This window comes from Podarcis tiliguerta (genome assembly GCF_965153285.1).
Source record: "Podarcis tiliguerta genome assembly, chromosome: 16".
Classification (NCBI taxonomy): Eukaryota; Metazoa; Chordata; class Lepidosauria; order Squamata; family Lacertidae; genus Podarcis; species Podarcis tiliguerta.
Window position 1 is genome coordinate 5,793,342 of NC_139549.1, and position 20,026 is coordinate 5,813,367.

At 44.9% G+C, this 20,026-nt stretch overlaps 1 protein-coding gene across 3 annotated transcripts; it reads right to left on the reverse strand.

The window, feature by feature from the left end:
* Positions 1-5,760: 5,760 nt before the first annotated feature.
* On the reverse strand, positions 5,761-16,362 carry LOC310666140 (SLAM family member 6-like). Of its 3 annotated transcripts, none has more exons than XM_083416778.1 (5): positions 15,543-16,362; positions 14,007-14,351; positions 13,130-13,429; positions 8,257-8,388; positions 5,761-6,080 (listed from the first exon to the last, which is right to left on the reverse strand). In XM_083416778.1, exons 1-5 carry the CDS (start codon positions 15,670-15,672, stop codon positions 6,073-6,075), a joined length of 915 nt encoding a protein of 304 aa, XP_083272904.1. In that variant the 5' UTR covers positions 15,673-16,362; the 3' UTR covers positions 5,761-6,072. The 3 variants fall into 3 exon arrangements, with proteins under 3 accessions (XP_083272904.1, XP_083272903.1, XP_083272905.1); XM_083416777.1 differs by having other exon boundaries at positions 5,761-6,091; XM_083416779.1 differs by lacking the exon at positions 8,257-8,388 and adding an exon at positions 9,426-9,551 and having other exon boundaries at positions 5,761-6,091.
* Positions 16,363-20,026: the final 3,664 nt, after the last annotated feature.

Consider the following 20,026-nt stretch of genomic DNA (forward strand, 5'->3'; position numbering starts at 1 on the left):
CTCCCGCAGTTTGGTCAAACTCATGCTGGTAGCTTCGAGAACACTGTCCAACCATCTTGTCCTCTGCCATCCCCTTCTCTTTGTGCCCTTCATCTTTCCCAACATCAGGGTCTTTTCCAGGGAGTCTTCTCTTCTCATGAGGTGGCCAAAGTCTTGGAGCCTCAGCTTCACGATCTGTCCTTCCAGTGAGCACTCAGACCTGATTCCTTCAGAATGGAGAGGTTTGATCTTCTTGCAGTCCATGGGACTCTCAAGAGTCTCCTCCAGCACCATAATTCAAAAGCATCAATTCTTCGGCTATCAGCCTTCTTTATGGTCCAGCTCTCACTTCCATACATCATGACTGGGAAAACCATAGCTTTAACTATACGGACCTTTGTTGGCAAGGTGATGTCTCCGCTTTTTAAGATGCTGTCTAGGTTTGTCATTGCTTTTCTCCCAAGAAGCAGGCGTCTTTTAATTTCGTGGCTGCTATCACCATCTGCAGTGATCATGGAGCCCAAGAAAGAAAACTCTTTCCCTGCCTCCATTTCTTCCCCTTCTATTTGCCACTGTAAAAGATCTTGAGGTGGTTTAAAATCAACATTCCCTAGAAGCTGCAGAATTAAAACAGCAGTGTGGGAGCTGCAGTGCGGTCACATCTGGAGGATGGATGTGGCTGGACTGCAGCTCCCATCAGCCCCCACCAGCACCCCATGACTGAGCCAGGGCTGATGGGAGTTGTAGTCCAACATCATCAGAAGGGAAGAAAGTAGCAGCAAAGCAAGGAGGAAAGTAAACTAGCAAAGCATGAGCTATGAAGTAGTGTTATGAGAACCATAAGGTGTAAGATATAAAATAAATGTTCATAAATGTACCAGGCAAACACATACATAAATATATAAACCTCATGTCTGAAACAGAACAGGAAAGAAGTCCTGAAACCATTTTGACTCTCCCAAATTGACCTCAAATGTTTCTCTGCAAGGAGGAAGGAAATGGGAACACCTACCCATTGTCCCTTTGCTCACAAATCCTGTCTTAAGGGCATGTCTGTGTATGAATAGTGTGAGCTTGTGGCTTGGATTCAGGAACTGAGTATTTACCATCACAAAAGAATGGCCAGACTGCCGATGTAATTCAATCATTGACCATTATCAGGTACCCTGGCAGACAGGTTTTCTGCTGTAGACCGCCCCTTCAGTGATGTATATATGATGTACTGTGAGGTGGTCTTGAGCTACAGGGTGGCAATTTGAAAAATCTATATAAGGGCTTGCACACCATCGTTCTGGGTTCCTCCTCCTTCCTGCATGTCCTGAGTGAGGACCATGTTGCAACAGCTGCTTACTAGCTGCTTTGCTTCTCAATATTCTCTGGTTGGCCTCTGTTATTTTCTCCTACCAATAGGGAACCCACTTAAGGACTCTATACAGGCTCTTGGATACCCCATAAGGGAAAAGGAGCAGGTTTTCTTATAACAGTAGTACCTGAGTTCACCCTTCATGGATCATCTTCTGTGGTTTTCCAGGGGCAGCTGAGGACATGCTAGGATCTGGCTGCCATGGACACTTCCATCCCAGAATGACCTGTATTCAGAGGCATCCTGCCTTGAACAGCGGAGGGAGAACGTAACCATTGTGGCTGGCAGCCACGGAGAACCTTCTCCTCCACAGATTTGTCTAATCCACTTTTACAGCCATCCAAGCTGGTTCCCCTGCTGAATCTGGTGCACAGCCTTATCTATCTCTGCGCTCAAGGTAGCTATATTTTTAAAATTTAGAAACCCACAATAGGGTGCTAATGCTTTTCATTTGGGCAGCTAAAAGATGAGAAACAGGTGTGCAAGTTTCCAGGTACTCCAGCATCAAGCAAAGGACAGCTGGTGCGTGGGAGAAATTTGCCTGCAGGTGTAGCCATCTCTGTTTACATGTTGCAAAAGAATAAGGAGGGAAGAGCAGGCAGGTATTCAAATGAGGCTGCATGAAGCATCCTTCAGATATCAGTTTGCACTCAGGCCTCTTAAAAAGGTAAAGGGACCCCTGACCGTTAGGTCCAGTCGTAGCTGACTCTGGGGTTGCGGTGCTCATCTCGCTTTACTGGCCGAGGAAGCCGGCGTACAGCTTCCGGGTTATGTGGCCAGCATGACTAAGCCGCTTCTGGCAAACCAGAGCAGCGCACAGAAATGCCGTTTACCTTCCTGCCGGAGCGGTACCTATTTATCTACTTGCACTTTGACATGCTTTCGAACTGCTAGGTTGGCAGGAGCAGGGACCGAGCAACGGGAGCTCACCCCGTTGCGAGGATTCAAACCACCAACCTTCTGATTGGCAAGTCCTAGGCTTTGTGGTTTAACTGACAGATCCAAAGCATTAAGGCAGTTTCACTAAATACAGGCTATTCCACTAGATCGCTAATAGAAGGCACAGGCTTCAAATACAAAGCAAGGACAAGTCAGCACAGAGTTCAGTATCAATCTTGCAGAGCTTCCTTGCAGCGAAGGAAAGGAATATTTTCCTTAACAGAAATTAAAGGAATCTCAACATATCCATAGGAAACCCTGGAAAACAGCGGCCAGTCAGGGTGGACAATACTTTTTTATAGTTTTATTTCTGAATTTCAAAAGTTTACAAATGGATCCATGCTTCCCAGATACACATTCATTTCACTTCCCCTCCATGGTTTCCCCCCATAATTTCTAAAATTACTGCGCATTATAGATATCCTGTGGCTGTGGCAGTGGCCTAAAGGGCCACAATATATGTGATAATGTGTACCCCTGGAAATCCTTGAGTGCGCTTCTAATAGAGAAGTTATGGGAGCCCGTTACTTTATGAAACCAATGATTTTGCAAGCCCCCCACCTCCCCAAAAAAACTGGGGCAGAAATACAGCTAACACAGTGGTACATTTGGCTACAGACGCTTCAGGTTACTAACCCAGAAATAATACCTCGGGTTAAGAACTTTGCTTCAGGATGAGAACAGAAATCGTTTGGTGGCAGCGGGAGGCCGCATTAGCTAAAGTGGTGTTTCAGATTAAGAACAGTTTCAGGTTAAGAATGGACCTCCAGAACGAATTAAGTTCTTAACCCGAGGTACCACTGTATGTGAATCCCAAAGATACAGCTCAAAGTTAGAACGTAAGTTGTTACATGGTGCAAATGGCATCACGTAACACAGGTTCCCAACATGCACACTAACACAATGTATCAGAACACTGTGGGAATCAGAACCTAATTGCCAGTGCTTACTGCGCATGTGTATTAAACATGAAATGAGGTAATGATGTGCATGATTGGTGGAAACTGAAATGCTTTGTTTGAAATTTTATAAATACCACTGCCTGGACCACCGGGCGGGATTGCAGTTTTGGGGAACGATCCGACTGTAACCTATTGTTTCACAATAAACAATGCTGGACTCCTAACTCCTCTAGTTTCTGAGTTTTATTGGTGTAAATTCAGGAGATAAGTGTGATGGCCTGGGAATCTGATTCAGAGGCTGAACCTGAGGAATCCCAGCCTGCACAGGAGTCCCCGCCTCCAGGGCCGGCTGAGCCGGGGCAGGGGCTTGAACCTGAAGGGCCCTCACCTGTGCCGGATCCTCAGGAGCAGACACCAGATGAATCCACTCTGGCTCCGGAGGTGATTGAGGACCCATTGCCTGCAGGTGCTCCTCTCCCAGCCCTGTCAGTGGAAGCTGAGGTTGCCTCTGGGTCCAGTAACCCTCCAGCCTCTCCGGAGCTGCAGAGGCTCAGGGCAGAGAGGCGGAGGGAACTAAGTTCCCGCAGGAGGAACTGCTCGCCTCCAGATCAGGAGAGGCGAGTCACCTGTGGACCGGGGCTGCCCTATGCCTCAGAGGAGATAAAAGCCAGCCAGCCCAGTCCCAGGTTGTGGGAGCAACATCGTTGCTGTTCCTGCCAGACCCTGTCCTGAAATTCTCTGGTTTCTCTTCAGATTGTATAAATCTTTCGCCAGCACCCTGTCCTGATCTTCCAGAGTTCCTGACCATGCCCGGCTCCTTGCCTTGGACCCCGCTTCGCCCTTGACAGACAGCCTCCATTCCCTCGACTTAGGACCGGACTCAGACCACGCCGCATGCTAACCCCCCCCCCCGGACCAGCACATAAGGTGTAGGATTGTTGTAAGCCAGAAAATAGCTTAAGTTTTTCCACACTACAGTCATAGCTCATGTTACGGATGCTTCGGGTTACGTGTTTTTGGGTTGCGGACCGTGAGAAACCTGGAAGTTGCAGAACGGGTTACTTCTGGGTTTTGCCGCTCGCGCATGCACAGAAGTGCTAAATTGTGCTTTGTGCATGCACGGTAGCGCCAAATCGCGCCGGTGCCTGTGCAGCCGCGGCGCTTCAGGATGCGAACGCTGTGGGTTGCGGACGTGACTCCGTCACGGATTACGTCCGCAACCCGAGGTTCCACTGTATTCTCCAACATGTTGCTGTCCTTCATTCAAACCCTACATGAGTTTTTACATGCTTACAATAATTCTTTCTATATTCAACGAAAGGTTTCCTCTCCTCCTTAAAATCTGCCTCTCCTTCATCTCTCATCACCCGGCTATGAGTCTTGAAGGCCTCTCCCTGCAAGGCCCTTTCCACCTGGCCTGGGGGGTTAGGCCCCAGACTCACCAGCTCTGCTGGAGGCTCCTGATGAGACCAGAGGGACATCACTATCCCTGACAACAAATCCTAATTTTTGGATTCTTTCGCCCCATCTTTTTGTGCCTGCCAAACAGCTCTGTCATGCTTATGATAATATTTTATTCTCTGGTTAATTATGCTGTTTTAAATGTGCATTTTATATTTGACTTCACTTAGCAATGTTTTTTTTATTTTGAGATCTTTAAGGTAATATTTTAGTTTTCTGTTAATTATGTTGCTTTGACTGTATACTTTATATTTGGCTTCAGAAGTGTTTGATTCTGGATTGTTTTATTCTGTAAACTGCTTTGAGATTTTTCTTAAAAATATAAAGTGGTATAGAGATGAAATGATGATGATGATGATGATAATACTTTTCATAGTTAAATTTGCCAATTGGGCATATTCCATCAGTTTTAATTGCCGCTCTCTTGCTACTGTCGTAGCAGAATAGGTTCACCCTGTTATCCCTAAAATGAATGCCTCAGCTGGTGTGTTTTTTTTGGGGGGGGGAGTGTCACATTAAGTACTTTTTTTTTACCCCACTATAATAAATCATCTCCCAAAAACCCTTTGCCACTTTACATGTCCTCCACATATAATAAAAAGTACCTTCTGCTTCTTTACATTTCCAGCCTATACCTGACTGATTTGTACATTTCCGCTAGCTTATTCAGTGTCAGATACCATCTATAAATCATTTCCATAATTTTTTCTTTCAAAGCATAACGCGCTGTGAATTTTACATTTCAGCAATTTACCGTATTTTATGCTCTATAAGACTCACTTTTTCCCTCCTAAAAAGTAAGGGGAAATGTGTGTGCATCTTATGGAGCGAATGCAGGCTGCGCAGCTATCCCAGAATCCAGAACAGCAAGAGGGATTGCTGCTTTCACTGCGCAGCGATCCCTCTTGCTGTTCTGGCTTCTGAGATTCAGAATATTTTTTTTTCTTGTTTTCCTCCTCCAAAAACTAGGTGCGTCTTGTGGTCTGGTGCGTCTTATAGAGCGAAAAATACGGTGCCCCTGCCTCCATTGCCAGGGTGTGCAATACTGAACAGCATGGAGCCATCCTCTGATCTCTGCTGAGTGGTCATGTTTCCCTTGGGAGTTCAGACATGGCAGAGACTGATATATCGTTTATTTTACACCAGGATATATTCGGGACCAGAATAAAGCAAGGAATAAAGTCTAGACAAAGCCAGAGTGGAGTCCCTAAGATGGTTGGATGGCGCTTTGTACGCCTCCTTCTGGCAACTCCTGCAGCCCAGCTGGTGCCAAATGTCTTGCTCTGCTTTCCTTTGGACCACATCAGCCAGGCCGAGAGGGGGTCAGTCTTGCCCCACAGGAAGGTCACTTTGGTGCTGTAAACACAGTGGTTTGGCTTCATCCCCAGAGGAACACGCCATTTTCTTTCGAGGCAGACAGATGCCAACCTAGACTCCTAGGCGGAATCTACACACATAAGAAAAATAAAATTTATTAGATATTTTATAATTATAAGAAGAAAAACAGTAAAGAAAAACAATACATGAATTCAACAAACAATACATCAACAATATAAAAGAGGGGGGAAAAACAATACAATACAACAGTACACAATTTAAAAACAAAAAAGAAAACAAAAACACACATCCAAATTTTATATCTAAATCTTTCATTAGCTTATTTCCTCGACTTCCTCACACCTCCCTTTTTTGTATTCTAGTTCAAATTATCTGATTCAACAAATCCTTTCCCTTCTCTTCAATTTTTATTCTATAATTTATCCTGTCACAGTTTAACTTTAAATTTCCCACTTTAACACATTAACACTTAATATTCATATAATTCTTAATAACCCTTCTGCTAAAACCATATAGCTTCATTCCAATATACTTCTAACATTCAGCGCCACCCTCATCCCACCCTTTACCTTATCTTTACCTAAATAGTATCTGGTGGTATGTGCCTTAAATAATTGTTACTGCCTATTTTATAACAAATTTCAGGATGTTAGAGCTCTAGCATTATTGAAATAAAATGTTTGGAGTTCGATATTCTGCACACTATCAAGTGCTTCTCCCACCACTACTGGGCTAAACTTTGACACAAAATTGCAGCACATTTTAAAAGACTCATTGGCCATCAGATGCAGAGAAAACCCTGTCTGAAAACCCCCTGTAAAAATCTTCCCAGCATAGGAACAAACAAAACATTAGGAACAAACCAACAGTTAACACATATACTCCTTGCTCTGGTGAGTTATTTGTCCTACAAACTGTGCAACAGGTTTATCAATCTGCCCCTGGGTCTTGCCATTTTGCAGAAATTTAGCCATCCAAATTTAAATGAATGGAATTAAATTAATGAAGATTTTGATTCAATCTCAGCTAATCTTGTTATATTTCAAAAGGCAAAAGGGGGCCCCTTCTAAAATTCTAGTCAGCAGATCTGCACTGACCCTTAAAATGGTAGGGTTCTCACAATGTGAAAAATGAAAACCATGACAAAAGCTGCTTCAATAAAAGCACAATTTGTTTTTTTTCCCTGGAAGATATCAGAGATGAAACATGGCAGAGAGAGAGGGAGGAAGGACCCTGCTTTGTGACGAAAACAACACAAGTGTTTGATCTTGCACATTTTATTTCTAATTTCATTGTTCTCCACGATCCAATTCCCCACATGTAAATAACAAGATCTTGTGAGGTGGGTTTTTCTTTTAATTTCTAGAGCTAACAGCTGACCTGTCTTGAAAAGGAACCGAAGATATGGGAAATCACTTGAGAGTCAAATCCTTCTGAATGTAGTGGAAAATAATTCAGCAGGGCACACGACACAGAGCTGTCTCAGAGGACTGTATCAGAAATTACGGTCAGGTGCAAAATAGAACAGCTTCTTAAGCAATTGCACCAACTTCCGGACCATTTCTGACCACAGTTCAGAGTTTCCCTGATAGCATCAACTGCAAAGTTTCTAATTTAAACGAAGGTTTATGGAACTTTTCAATCAAGAAAATGGAGCGCTTAGTAAAATAAGTATGATAAAAGATTCAGAGAGGAACAGCTTAGACAAATTGCCAAGACAGGGCTTCAGTGCTCGAGTGAGAGTGTTCTCAGGCTCATCCCCTGCTTTTTGGCCAAGCTAGCGTGGAGACCTCCTGCTCTATATTCAGAAGAACCCACTGGGCTGCTCCATGGCGGGCTACCATTCTGGTGACAAAGGTGGGTCAAGTTAGATGCTCAGCTAAATCGGTTTTCCTAATGGCCTCCCCTCAGGTGGTGCCTGGGGGAAAGTGTGGGGTCACTGCTATCTGATGGACTTTAGGGAACATCACAGTAACTGACAGCAGTGGTTTTTACTCCAGCAGATACATCCAGGAACCTTCCCGACAGAAGGAAATAAGCTACAGAAGACTGAAGGAGCCAGTCGATTCCCATCCTGTGATTCAACAAATTGGGAAAACAAATTCTTATTTTCACTTGGCAACCTGCATTCATGAGGACAGACTGCGGGTGCAGACACCCAGGGAAGGACCAGGGATTCAGTACCGAGACAGCTTCATCCTCAGCTTTGGAGGAACGGATGCTTCGGTCGGTTCCCTCAAGACTTTCCTTCTGCTCTTACAAAAAGCTTCCTACCTCTGTTGGGTGGCATCTTCCTTCTTTTCTTCCAGGTCTTTAGCCCAAATCCAGCCAAGAGGAGCAACATTATGAATAAAATGATGAGAAAGGTCCAGCTCCAGATCCAATGCAGTCCGGGTTGATTGCCACCTGTAAAGATTGGATAAATAATAGTTTCTTCGTGCAAAATATTGGAAGACCTCTAAAATGTTGGGCAATACGTGCTCTGAAGGGAGAACCCACAGCTCATTGGTGGGTTGCATGGACCATAGCTGTCAACGTTTTCCTTTTTTAAAGGGAAATTCCCTTATTCCGAATAGGATTCCTTGCAAGAAAAGGGAAAAGTTGACAGCTATGGCATGGACAAGGGCCTCGGGCTAGAGCTGTGCACAAACAGCTTCTTGAAAGCTCCGACTTATCTGATGGGATCAGAGCTACCTCAGCAATATAGAAACTTATTTATGTATACAGCTACAGCCACAGGAAGATATTTGCCCAAAAATGGATAGAAGAAGTTCCGATGAGAAAAGAATGATTACAGAAAATAATGGGATATGCAGGAATGGCAAAAGTTACCGGAAGAATTAGAAATCAATACAACCTTTTTTTAATTAAGGAATGGAAATGGTTTATTGAATATTTACAAACAAATTGCAAACAGATCATTAAGACATTAGCAGGACTACAGCCGCAAGAAAGATATTTGCCCAAAAATGGAAAGAAGAAGAAGTTCCGACGAGAGATGAATGGTCACAGAAAACAATGGAATGTGCAGAAATGGAGAAACTTAATGGACAATCAAGAAAATGGAGTGCCTAGTAAAATAAGTATGATAAAAGATTCAGAGAGGAATAGCTTAGACAAATTGCCAAGACAGGGCTTCAGTGCTTGAGTGAGAGTGTTTTCAGGCTCATCCCCTGCTTTTTGGCCAAGCTAGCGTGGAGACCTCCTGCTCTATATTCAGAAGAACCTTCACGGCAGAAAGAAATAAGGTACAGAAGACTGAAAGAGCCAGTTGATTCCCATCCCGTGATTCAACAAATTGGGTAAACAAATTCTTATTTTGGGGGGAGAGACAGCAGGTGCAGACACCAGGGCTTCAGGGCTTCATTCTCAGCTTTGGAGGAACGGATGCTTCGGTCGGTTCCCTCAAGACTTTCCTTCTGATCTTACAAAAAGCTTCCTACCTCCTTAGGGAGACATCTTCCTTCTTGTCTTCCTGGTCATAATCCCAAATACAGCCAAGAAGAGGAGCAAAATGATGAGAAAACCCCACCTCCAATGCTGTATGAGTTGACGGTCACCTGTAAAGACTGGATAAAGAATAATTTTGTTTTTGTTTTTTTCAAAAAAGGTGCAAGATATTGGAAGACCACTAAAATGTTGCGCAACGCTCATTGGCGGAGCACGCATGTTGCACAGACAAGGGTCTCGGCTAGAGCTGTGCGCAACCAGCTTCTTGAAAGCCTCCACTTATCTGATGGGATCAGAGCTAGCTCAGCAATACAGAAACTTATTTATGTATACAGCTACAGCCGCAAGAAAGATATTTACCGAAAAATGGAAAGAAGAAGAAGTAGTTCCGACAAGAGAAGAATGGTCGCAGAAAACAATGGGATGTGCAGAAATGGAGAAACTTAACGGACAAATTAGGAAACCAACTTTTTATTAAGGAACAGAAATGGTTTATTGAACAAATTGCAAACAGACTAAGACATTAGCGGGATTACTGCAAAAATTTGCAGTTTTAAAAACAGATATAGAGGAATAAAATGAATATTGTGGGGCAAAAAAAAAAAAAGGTGTATGTTGGAATTTTAGGTGAAAAATTCACCAAAGGGTAAATGGTTAAGAAAACCCTCCCAGATTCACTCAGTGGTGAATCCATCTGCAGTAATCCATCTCCCATTACTGATCACTTCACCTGGTTCCTATTTCTTTCCTTGCTGTTTTCTCATTATTATATGTAGGTAAGGTAAAGGGACCCCTCACCATTAGGTCCAGTCATGACCGACTCTGGGTTGCGGCGCTCATCTCGCTTTATTGGCCGAGGGAGCCGGTGTACAGCTTCCGGGTCATGTGGCCAACATGACTAAGCCGCTTCTGGTGAACCAGAGCAGCGCACAGAAATGGCGTTTACCTTCCCGCCACTTTGACATGCTTTTGAACTGCTAGGTTGGCAGGAGCAGGGACCAAACAATGGGAGCTCACCCTGTCATGGGGATTTGAACCACCGACCTTCTGATCGGCAAGTCCTAGGCTCTGTGGTTTAACCCACAGCGCCTCCCATGTCTCAATTTTCATGTACTTAGAGGTTAATTATTATTATTACCATTATTATGTGGTTTATAAGCTATGCTGAGAGTGCTTGAATGGCTGTGAAATCCTTTCATTGTTAGAGAACTCCATTCATTGCCAAAGCTGCTGTTTTCCATGGAAAGAAAACCCACATGTCATAATCCCCAGATGTTTTCTCATGCCAGATGTTGGCTTGATGGCTGCCAATGACTGGCCTTCTTGCTGCTCTGAGAATGCAAGCTCAAATATTGGTTAGACAAAAACATAGCTGGGTCTGTGAAGTAGAAAAGAGGTTGAATGTTTTGGACTTTGTGAAAAAATCTATCCCACAGCAGGCTTGTTGGGATACACTATCTCTGGGTGTAATATATATATATAGATATCTAGGAAGACTTTCAGATAACAACTTTTATAAATATGCTTTTAAATATAATGCTGTTATCAGGATGAAAAGAGCCACATAAATGATGGCACAGGCAAAGAGGCCTGTGTTTTACAGCGTCTGTTATAGTTTTTGAAGCTTGTGAAAGCTGCAATTTTCAGATAAAAATTTTAACTTGCTTTTGAGGGTTGCTTTTAAAAGTATGTTTTGATGAATATTCTAGATTCCTTTGTAAACCACTAGCATTGTTCAATAAAGAGAGAGAGAGAGAAGAAACAGATAAGACAACACACGGAACTTCACCTGTTGGCTTTCTGCAATAATTGTGTAATTGTCCCCAACTGACCTCACCTTCCACCTCCTTCTCAGTTCTCTGTGGCCTTCTTGAATCCAATTATAGGCTTATTGATTTGTTTGTTAGAATTCTGTTTGAATTTTGCAAGCTGCTTATGAGGACCGATTCCTAAATTTGCAACGGTTCATGAATCTGTCTAGATCGGTTCTCGATCCATTCCAGTCCGGCTTCCGCGCTGGTCATGGGACCGAGACGGCTCTGGTCGCCCTAACAGATGATCTCTGCAGGCAGCTGGATCGAGGCGGGTCGGGGCTGCTGATTCTTCTAGACCTGTCAGCAGCCTTCGACCTGGTTGATCACGAACTCCTGAACCACCGCCTTGCCGACGTGGGGATCCAGGGCACGGCCCTTCAATGGCTGCGCTCGTTTCTCTCTGGTCGGGGACAGAGGGTGGCGCTTGGGGGGGAATTGTCATCGCGCCACTCCCTGGTGTGTGGAGTGCCTCAGGGTGCGATTCTTTCTCCGATGCTTTTAAACATCTTTATGCGCCCCCTCGCCCAGCTTGTCCGGAGTTTTGGGCTGGGTTGCCATCAGTATGCCGATGACACCCAACTCTATCTGTTGATGGATGGCCATCCTGACTCGGCCCCAGACACACTGACCAGATGTCTGGAAGCTGTGGTTGGATGGTTACGTGGGAGCCGGTTGAAGTTAAATCCTTCGAAGACAGAGGTCCTCTGGCTGGGACGGGGCGATATGGGATTGAGGGGGCAACTCCCATCTCTTGTGGGGGTGCAATTAGTGCCAGCATCGTCCGTTAAGAGTTTGGGTGTAATCTTCGATACCTCCCTCTCTATGGAGGCGCAGATTATAGCTATAACAAAGGCAGCATTTTTTCATCTCCGCCAAGCTAAGCAGTTGGCTCCTTATCTCCCTCGCCCTGACCTAGCCACTGTGATCCACGCGACAGTCACCTCCAGACAGGATTATTGTAACTCGCTCTACGTGGGGCTGCCCTTGAGACTGACCCAGAAACTCCAGCGGGTACAGAATGCCGCAGTGAGACTCCTTATGGGGTCGTCGCTGGGAGATCACATTCATCCGGTACTATACCAGCTACACTGGCTCCCGGTGGAGTACAGGATCAGGTTTAAGGTGCTAGTTTTAACCTTTAAAGCCCTATACGGCCTAGGACCCTCGTACCTACGGGACCGCCTCTCCTGGTATGTCCCACAGAAGAACTTACGGTCTGCAAATAAAAATATCCTGAAGATCCCAGGCCACAGAGAGGTTAGGCTGGCCTCAACTAGAGCCAGGGCCTTCTTGGCCGCAGCTCCAATCTGGTGAAATGCTCTGTCACAAGAGACTAGGGCTCTGCGGGACCTGACATCTTTCCGCAGGGCCTGTAAGACAGAGCTGTTCCACCAGGCCTTTGGTCAGGGCGCAGCCTGACCCCCTCCTCTGGCAATCTGCACAGAATCTTGCTTAATGGTTGCCATCAATTTGATTTTGATTAATTTTTATAGTGAAAGGTTTTTAGAATGTTGGATTGTTTTGATTGTTGTTAGCCGCCCTGAGCCCAGCTTTGGCTGGGGAGGGCGGGGTATAAATAAAATTTTTTATTATTATTATTATTATTATTATTATTATTATTATTAGTTTTCCATTTGAAAAATTTAAAATCTTTCCAATTCACTGACTCCATGATAAGGCTCATTTTGAAATTAAAATGGAAGGGAAGTGTTGGGTGTTCAGCACCCCAATCAACTACCCAGCTAATGCATAATGAGGAAGGGGAGGAGGACAAATAACTGTTCAGCTTTCAATGTGTTTTATGCGCTTTTAAAGATTAAATTAAATTTTTTTTTTAATTAAGTGGTTCTTCAGTTTTCTAAATAAAATAGAGAGTTGCTCACCTTCAGTTTGGCAGATGTGCAGCAAGTTGGAGGAGATGCTTTTCTGATCTGCTGGATTGGTGACCAGGCAGGTGATGTTGGGCTCTGAAGAGTTGAGCTTCCAGAACAGGTGGAGATTGTTGCCATTGCCAGAGAGGTGATATGACTTTGAACCATCTTCTAAGTCCCTGAAGGCATCTCCTCCTTTCCAGGAGATGTTGAATTCTCCCTTTCCAGGCACCTGACACTGCAGGGTCACATTGCAGCCATCTGGGCTCCTGGAGACAACTTGGTAGAGGATTTTTGGTTCTGGAGCTGGTTCTGTGGAAAAACATATGAAAAGCTCATACGTTTCCAAGCACAATTCAAAGTGTTGGTGCTGACCTTTAAAGCCCTAAGCAGCCTCAGCCCAGTATACCTGAAGGAGCGTCTTCACTCCCATCATTCAGCCTGGACACTGAGGTCCAGCTCCAAGGGCCTTCTGGCAGTTCACTCATTGCAAGAAGTGAAGTTACAGGGAACCCGGCAGAGGGCCTTCTCAGTGGTGGCGCCCGCACTGTGGAACGCCCTCCTGTCAGATGTCAAGGAAATAAACAACTATCTGACTTTTAGAAGACATCTGAAGGCAGTCCTGTTTAGGGAAGCTTCTAATGTTTGATCTTGCATCATGGTTTTAGTATTCTTTTGGGAGCTGCTCAGAGTGGCTGGGGAAACCCAGTCAGATGGGTGGGGAATGAATGAATGAATGAATGAACGAATAAATAAATAAATAAATAAATAAATAATAATGTGTCTTCCATGGCTGTCAGCGACATCACTGCTGAAGGAGAAAAAGGCAGGCTCTTTTTCCAGGTTCTATTCCCAATAAATAGACACAGATGAATAAAGAATTACTTACCATACACAGAGAGGTGGAAGGTGTAATCTTCATACTGTGTTGAAGTGAACTTCACTCTAATGGAATATATGCCACTGTCATCCATTTCCAAGTCTTTGATCCTCAGGGTGGTATCATTGGCCATCTCCAATCTTGGCCCAAACCTGTCCTTGGGATTTGGCCTTTCCAGTCTTTCTTCCCTCAACTCAGCCACCTGAAATTTCAAACCATTTCTCCCCTGGAAATACCACTCGACTGTCTTCAGTGTTTCCGCTTGGGGGATATTTACAGGGAGCAACACACAGCCTCCCAGGATCCCATTCAACTTCTCCTTGTGGGGATTCTGTACTCTGATACTTGCAGTACCTTAAAAAGTTCAAGGAGTTGGAAAAAAAGGAAGGAAAAGGGTCAAAGTCAAAGAAAGGGACAGTGTCTCTCAGAATCACTGATTTAAAGCTTTGCCGAATGTATGGATTTATTCGTTATTTTTACCTAACCAAATGTATAAACCACTTGATTTTAAATGGGAAAAAACCCCTTTCAAAATAACAAAGTTAAAAGCAGGTATTTTAAAAAGTCAAGATATAATTAAAACAAATGCAAGCTGGGGCTTCCGGTTCATGCCAAATTCTGTATGTCTGGGTAAGGTTGCCTGGATGGAGAGGTTTTAAGCATTAAGGACACCTGTCTGATGCCAAGTAGCAGGGAGTTCCGAAGTCTAGGTTCTTCCTACATTAAAAGATTGATTTCTTGCAGGTGCAAACTGAATGGCACCAGTAAGTAGTACCAATGGCACCAGTAAGTAGTACCAATTCAAGAGCCTGTATGGGGCAAGGTGATCCTTCACATAAACTGATCTCAAGCTATTGCGGGCTTTATGTACCAGTAGTAATGCCTTAAATTTAGTCCCATAACATAACGCCAGCCAATGCAGATCTCTGAGGAGAGGTGTGAAATGTGGCCAGGGTCTTATATCAGCAGCTATACACTAACTGCAGCTTTTAGTTCAAGCGCAAGAGGAGACCCACTCAGAGTGCACTGGATATCATTATTCAATTCTGAAAGGTGCTTTGTCAGACTGCAGAAGCATCATTGCAAACTGCCTTTTTGAACACAAAGCAGCCTGATATTTGCCTTCAAGAATAAACCCAGGACTGAGTCCTTGAAGGATCGCTTGCGGGGCCAGCTTTCCCCAGCTAAAGCTGAAATGAAATTTCCTGCAAAGAAGAATCCCTCCATTTTGAGAGGAAGAAAACCGAGGCATCTCGCTCTATTCCCACCCTAAAATTCACTTGCTTGAGAAGGAAGCAGTACTGTTTCAAACGATTTTATAGTCGGCGGCCTCTGCATCCATCCATTACAGAACAGCGAGTTTCCTGGCTGCATCCCCTCTGTTGTTTACGCTCTGCTGCTATTGTAGCTTATTTTAGACATATCAAATAACAGAGCCATGAAGGGATTGTGAGGCCGCTTCAGCAGACAGGGAGCCCTTCTACACAAACGTCTTTTCCTGGAAAAACACGCGCATATCACCTTATCAAGCCTTGAAGGACTTACCAGAGGGAGAAGAAAGCAAAGACAGAGTCAGAAGAAAGAGCTCCAGGCTTCGTTTGCAGCCATTCGCAGCCCCCTTTCGCCTGCCGCGTGGAGGACTCCTCTTCAAGACACACAGACATTGGTCCTTCATCGTAAATCCATTCAGAGGATGGGACTGAAAGCTGTGTGAAGTGATGAGAGGTTGAGCATTTTTAGGAGGAGAAAAATTGAGAGCTCATTTTCTCTGTGTTCCGAAAAGAGGAAGGTGGGGGCGTTTATGGAGAGGAGAGGTGTGGTTACGAGCTGGCAGCCATCCCCTTTTTTCCGACCTCCAGCTGGTTTTAGCTCATTCTTTGCAGAGTCCGCCAATGCACAGAATAATAGAATTGTAAGCACCGGGAGAGACCCCAACAGTCCAGCTCTAGTGCCCAAATGAGAGGTATCTCCTTTCAAGTCTCTTAGAGTTCCTGCCCTCTGTCTTCACCAGAGATGGAGATAAATGCATTCCCCCCATACCCCATGAGCCTCTCTGCATGTCACGCCCATTCCCAGACCTGCTTTGTGTGTAGAGCAACTCCCTCGTTTGCAAAGGCCAAATTCACATTCATTCCCCAGCCTGTTTTGCCTCTCTTCTCGCTCACCACCAGCACGTGGTCCTCAGGTTGATCAACGTTTCCCATCCCTGTTTTAAGCCGAACAGGCTCCCATCTTCTTTCTCTGGCTCCACTTTCATAAATTCCCTTCACTTTCCAGGGCTGATGTAAAGCTTCAAAATTCCAGCTGATCACCACCATTAAGAACTCTGTGAAAAGTGCCCCGGGGCATGTGCAAAGGGCTTTCCCATACTTGCATAGCAGCAAAAGATTCCGCCCTAAGGAACACCCTCCCATCAGATTTCAAGGAAATAAACAACGATCTGACTTGTAGTAGACATCTGAAGGCAGCCCTGTTTAGGGAAGTTTTTAATGTTTGCTGTTTTATTGTGCTTTTAATATTCTGTTGGGAGCCGCCCGGAGCGGCTGGGGAAACCCAGACAGATGGGCAGGGTATAAATAATACATTGTTATTATTAATACAGTTTTCTTTTTCTTTTTAACCACGAATACCACACAAACATAAAAAACGGGCATTTCCTTTTTAACGTGTTTCCTAAAGATTTATGAGCTGCCTTTCAGCTTATGCACATAAATGAAACCTATGAACAAGAATCTTCTCCTTTTAATTAAAAATGGACACACATATAAACAGCAGCCCAGCCGACAAACCTCAAAAGGCACAGTGATAATATGAACCTGATTTAGAAGAACATGGATTTTTTAAATAAAAAGGACAGCAATGATTGATATAGTTTATTGATATGATGATGATGATGATTATTTCCATGTATTGTTGTTGTTGTTTAGTAGTTTAGTTGTGTCCGACTCTTCGTGACCCCCTGGACCAGAGCACGCCAGGCACTCCGGTCTTCCACTGCCTCCCGCAGTTTGGTCAAACTCATGTTGGTAGCTTTGAGAACACTGTCCCACCATCTCGTCCTCTGTTGTCCCCTTCTCTTTGTGCCCTTCATCTTTCCCCACATCAGGGTCTTTTCCAGGGAGTCTTCTCTTCTCATGAGGTGGCCAAAGTCTTGGAGCCTCAGCTTCACGATCTGTCCTTCCAGTGAGCACTCAGGGCTGATTCCTTCAGAATGGAGAGGTTGGATCTTCTTGCAGTCCATGGGACTCTCAAGAGTTTTCTCCAGCACCAGAATTCAAAAGCATCCATTCTTTGGCGATCAGCCTTCTTGATGGTCCAGCTCTCACTTCCATACATCACTACTGGGAAAACCATAGCTTTAACTATACGGACCTTTGTTGGCAAGGTGATGTCTCTGCTTTTTAAGATGCTGTCTAGGTTTGTCATTGCTTTCCTCCCAAGAAGCAGGCGTCTTTTAATTTCGTGACTGCTGTCACCATCTGCAGTGATCATGGAGCCCAAGAAAGAAAAATATCTCCCTGGCTCTATTTCTTCCCCTTCTATTTGCCACTGTAAAAGATCTTGAGGTGGTTTAAATTCGACATTCCCTAGAAGCTGCAGAATTAAAACAGCAGCGTGGGAGCTGCAGTCGAGTCACATCTGGAGGATGGATGTGGCTGGACTGCAGCTCCCATCAGCCCCCACCAGCACCCCATGACTGAGCCAGGGCTGATGGGAGTTGTAGTCCAACATCATCAGAAGGGAAGAAAGTAGCAGCAAAGCAAGGAGGAAAGTAAACTAGCAAAGCATGAGCTATGAAGTAGTGTTATGAGAATTATAAGGTCTAAGTTATAAAATAAATGTTCATAAATGTACCAGGCAAACACATACATAAATATATAAACCACATGTCTGAAACAGAACAGGAAAGGAGTCCTGAAACCATTTTGACTCTCCCAAATTGACCTCAAATGTTTCTCTGCAAGGAGGAAGGAAATGGGAACACCTACCCATTGTCCCTTTGCTCACAAATCCTGTCTTAAGGGCATGTCTGTGTATGGATGGTGTGAGCTTGTGGCTTGGATTCAGGAACTGAGTATTTACCATCACAAAAGAATGGCCAGACTGCCAATGTAATTCAATCATTGACCATTATCAGGTACCCTGGCAGACAGGTTTTCTGCTGTAGACCGCCCCTTCAGTGATGTATATATGATGTATTGTGAGGTGGTCTTGAGCTACAGGGTGGCAATTTCAAAAGTCTGTATAAGGGCTTGCACACCATCGTTCTGGGTTCCTCCTCCTTCCTGCATGTGCTGAGTGAGGACCATGTTGCAACAGCTGAATAAAGATCAGGCTTACTAGCTGCTTTGCTTCTCAATATTCTCTGCTTGGCCTCTGTTATTCTCTCCTACAAATAGGGAACCCACTTAAGGACTCTATACAGGCTCTTGGATACCCCATAAGGGAAACGGAGCAGGTTTTTCTTATAACAGTAGTACCTGAGTTCACCCTTCATGGATCATCTTCTGTGGTTCTCTGGGGGCAGCTGAGGACATGCTAGGATCTGTCTGTCATGGACACTTCCATCCCAGGATGACCTGTATTCAGAGGCATCCTACCTTGAACAGCGGAGGGAGAACGTAACCATCGTGGCTGGCAGCCACAGAGAACCTTCTCCTCCACAGATTTGTCCAATCCACTTTTACAACCATCCAAGCTGGTTCCCCTGCTGAATCTGGTGCACAGCCTTATCTATTTCTGCGCTCAAGGTAGCTATATTTTTAAAATTTAGAAACCCACAATAGGGTGCTAATGCTTTTCATTTGGGCAGCTAAAAGATGAGAAACAGGTGTGCAGGTTTCCAGGTACTCCAGCATCAAGCAAAGGACAGCTGGTGTGTGGGAGAAATTTGCCTGCAGGTGTAGCCATCTCTGTTTACATGTTGCAAAAGATTAAGGAGGGAGGAGCAGGCAGGCATTCAAATGAGGCTGCATGAAGCATCCTTCAGATATCAGTTTGCACTCAGGCCTCTTAAAAAGGTAAAGGGACCCCTGACCGTTAGGTCCAGTCGCGGACGACTCTGGGGTTGCGGTGCTCATCTTGCTTTATTGGCCGAGGGATCCGGCGTACAGCTTCTGGGTTATGTGGCCAGCAGACTAAGCTGCTTCTGGCAAACCAGAGCAGCACACAGAGATGCCGTTTACCTTCCCGACGGAGCAGTACCTATTTATCTACTTGCACTTTGACATGCTTTCGAACTGCTAGGTTGGCAGGAGCAGGCACCGAGCAACGGGAGCTCACCCCGTCGCAGGGATTCAAACCACCAACCGTCTGATCGGCAAGTCCTAGGCTCTGTGGTTTAACCCACAGCGCCACCCACGTCCCTAGGAAGGCCTCTTAGGAAGCAGCAATCTCTCTCTCACACACAGAAGCTGTTTCTCTGCCCCTAAAATAAAAAAACCAGCCATCATCCCTCAGACCTCTGCTCCATCCTTAGGCGAAACACACAAAAGTGATTCACTTGTGATGTTCACTTAGAGCTTATCCACACCTACGCTTTCCAGAGATCCACATTTTAAAGGATTTCCATGCCTGCACAAGGTTTCCCCATGAAAACCCACTCTCTGAAGCTGAATCAGAGCAAATGTCAATCCGGGTCTTCCACGGACAGATGTTTGCTCTGGTCGTAGGGAAAGATCTGGAGCAAAGAAGAAAGAATCAACACAGAATCAGGGTTGTAGAGTGGGAAGGGACCATTAGGGTCATCTAGTCCAACCCCCTGAAATGCAGGAATCTTTCACCCAATGTGGAACTTGAACCCACAATCCTGGGATTAGAAGTCTCCTGCTTTAATGACTGAGCTATGCGCACACCCTTCCACACTTGCGCACGTGTACCAGAGACAGTGTGCGCCTGTGTTCTGTTCGGTGGGTGGAGAAGCCTGTGGAGGATCCTTTGGAAGTGAAACTTCTCCTTCCAGTATTCCTGATCCCAAGCGCAATGCTGGCACAGAAGGAAAAACCCCTCCTCTGCAAAATAATGTATTT